Source organism: Phaseolus vulgaris, chromosome 7, assembly GCF_000499845.2.
Source record: "Phaseolus vulgaris cultivar G19833 chromosome 7, P. vulgaris v2.0, whole genome shotgun sequence".
NCBI lineage: Eukaryota > Viridiplantae > Streptophyta > Magnoliopsida > Fabales > Fabaceae > Phaseolus > Phaseolus vulgaris.
The window spans coordinates 23,201,082-23,202,664 of NC_023753.2; the positions used below are offsets into that span (position 1 = coordinate 23,201,082).

At 30.5% G+C, this 1,583-nt stretch overlaps 1 protein-coding gene across 1 annotated transcript; it reads left to right on the plus strand.

Moving 5' to 3' along the window:
- Window positions 1-208: 208 nt before the first annotated feature.
- On the plus strand, window positions 209-1,085 carry LOC137828765 (leghemoglobin alpha). Its single transcript, XM_068635450.1, has 4 exons — window positions 209-369; window positions 448-556; window positions 652-756; window positions 845-1,085. The coding sequence occupies exons 1-4, from the start codon at window positions 272-274 to the stop codon at window positions 971-973; spliced, it is 441 nt and encodes a 146-aa protein (XP_068491551.1). The 5' UTR covers window positions 209-271; the 3' UTR covers window positions 974-1,085.
- Window positions 1,086-1,583: the final 498 nt, after the last annotated feature.

Here is a 1,583-nt window from a genome sequence, read left to right on the forward strand (position 1 = left end):
TAGTTATGTTTACATGAAACTGAAAAGACATTAAATATTTTAATGTTTAGAATACTTTGATTAATTAAAAGATTATTTGATATTAAGATTTTAAAAAGATAATTGTCTCTTCACCATGTGTATTAGCAGACTCCATTAGCCAAGAGACGTACGTAACACTTAGATTTTTTTCTGACTCCAATTAGGTTTCTATATAAAGAAGTATAGGATGTGAAGTTGTTGCATAACTTGAATTGAAGAGATAGAAATAAGAGAAAAGTAGAAAAGAAAAATGGGTGCTTTCACTGAGAAGCAAGAGGCTCTGGTGAACAGCTCATGGGAAGCATTCAAGGGAAACATTCCACAATACAGTGTTGTGTTCTACACCTCGTAAGTGTTTTGTTTAAACATGTGTGTTTTGTTTGTTTGTGTTTTGGTTTGACGAAATAATATATATAAAAATAATAGGATACTGGAGAAAGCACCAGCAGCAAAGAACTTGTTTTCATTTCTTGCTAATGGAGTAGATCCCACTAATCCTAAGCTCACGGCTCATGCTGAAAGCCTTTTTGGATTGGTAAGTCTCAACCAAATCAAATTTTATGTGAATTTTTGTCATTTTTGGATGTTTCATGAATTAATAATAATATTATGATATTTTTGAAATTGTAGGTGCGTGATTCAGCTGCACAACTTCGAGCAAATGGAGCAGTGGTGGCTGATGCTGCACTTGGTTCTATCCACTCTCAAAAAGGAGTAAACGATTCTCAGTTTCTGGTAGCGTTAATGAATATTGTTTTATAGTGTTAAATTTTGAAGTTTGATATGAAATAAGAGCTAAAGCATGGGTATGTATGAATTGCAGGTGGTAAAAGAGGCTTTGCTTAAAACATTAAAGGAAGCAGTTGGAGACAAATGGACTGATGAACTCAGCACTGCTCTCGAACTAGCCTACGATGAATTGGCAGCAGCTATTAAAAAGGCATATGCTTAGGATTGCCTTTATTTCTAATGAATAAATTTGTTTAGAAAGAACTTGTTATTAAACAAGTTCCCCCATATAAATGTTTCTTAAAAATAAGTAAATTCTATTGTATTTGGGTAAATGGTCTTCATATATATTTCCATAAATTATGTTTGTGAATCATAAACTCATTTTTAAGAAAAAAGTTCATGAGAAAAACAAACAATCAAATTTATATAGTATATGTTTCAAAATTATTTTATTAAGATTAATTAAACAGGAATTTTTTATTTATCTAAATATAAATAAATAGCACTAACATATTATACAGACCATTATTGTGGTAAATAAAGTCAACCCAATATTGAAACTTATGGTTGACAAAATTAATCGAATTCATCTAATGGGTAAAGTGTGGTGATATCACTTAAGTAATTTAATGCATTAATTCGGTGAGTTAAAAATGGAATAAGATGATTGAGTTTTGGAATGAAAAAATGAATCGGGTTTGACTGCCATCACTTAGGAATGGGTTAATTTGTGAGTTTGACAATATGGATTGGCTTGTCCACTTAATCCGTCAGCTAACCCTTATTTAATTTTAGAATTTTTAAAGAGAAATATCATGTTTTATTAATTA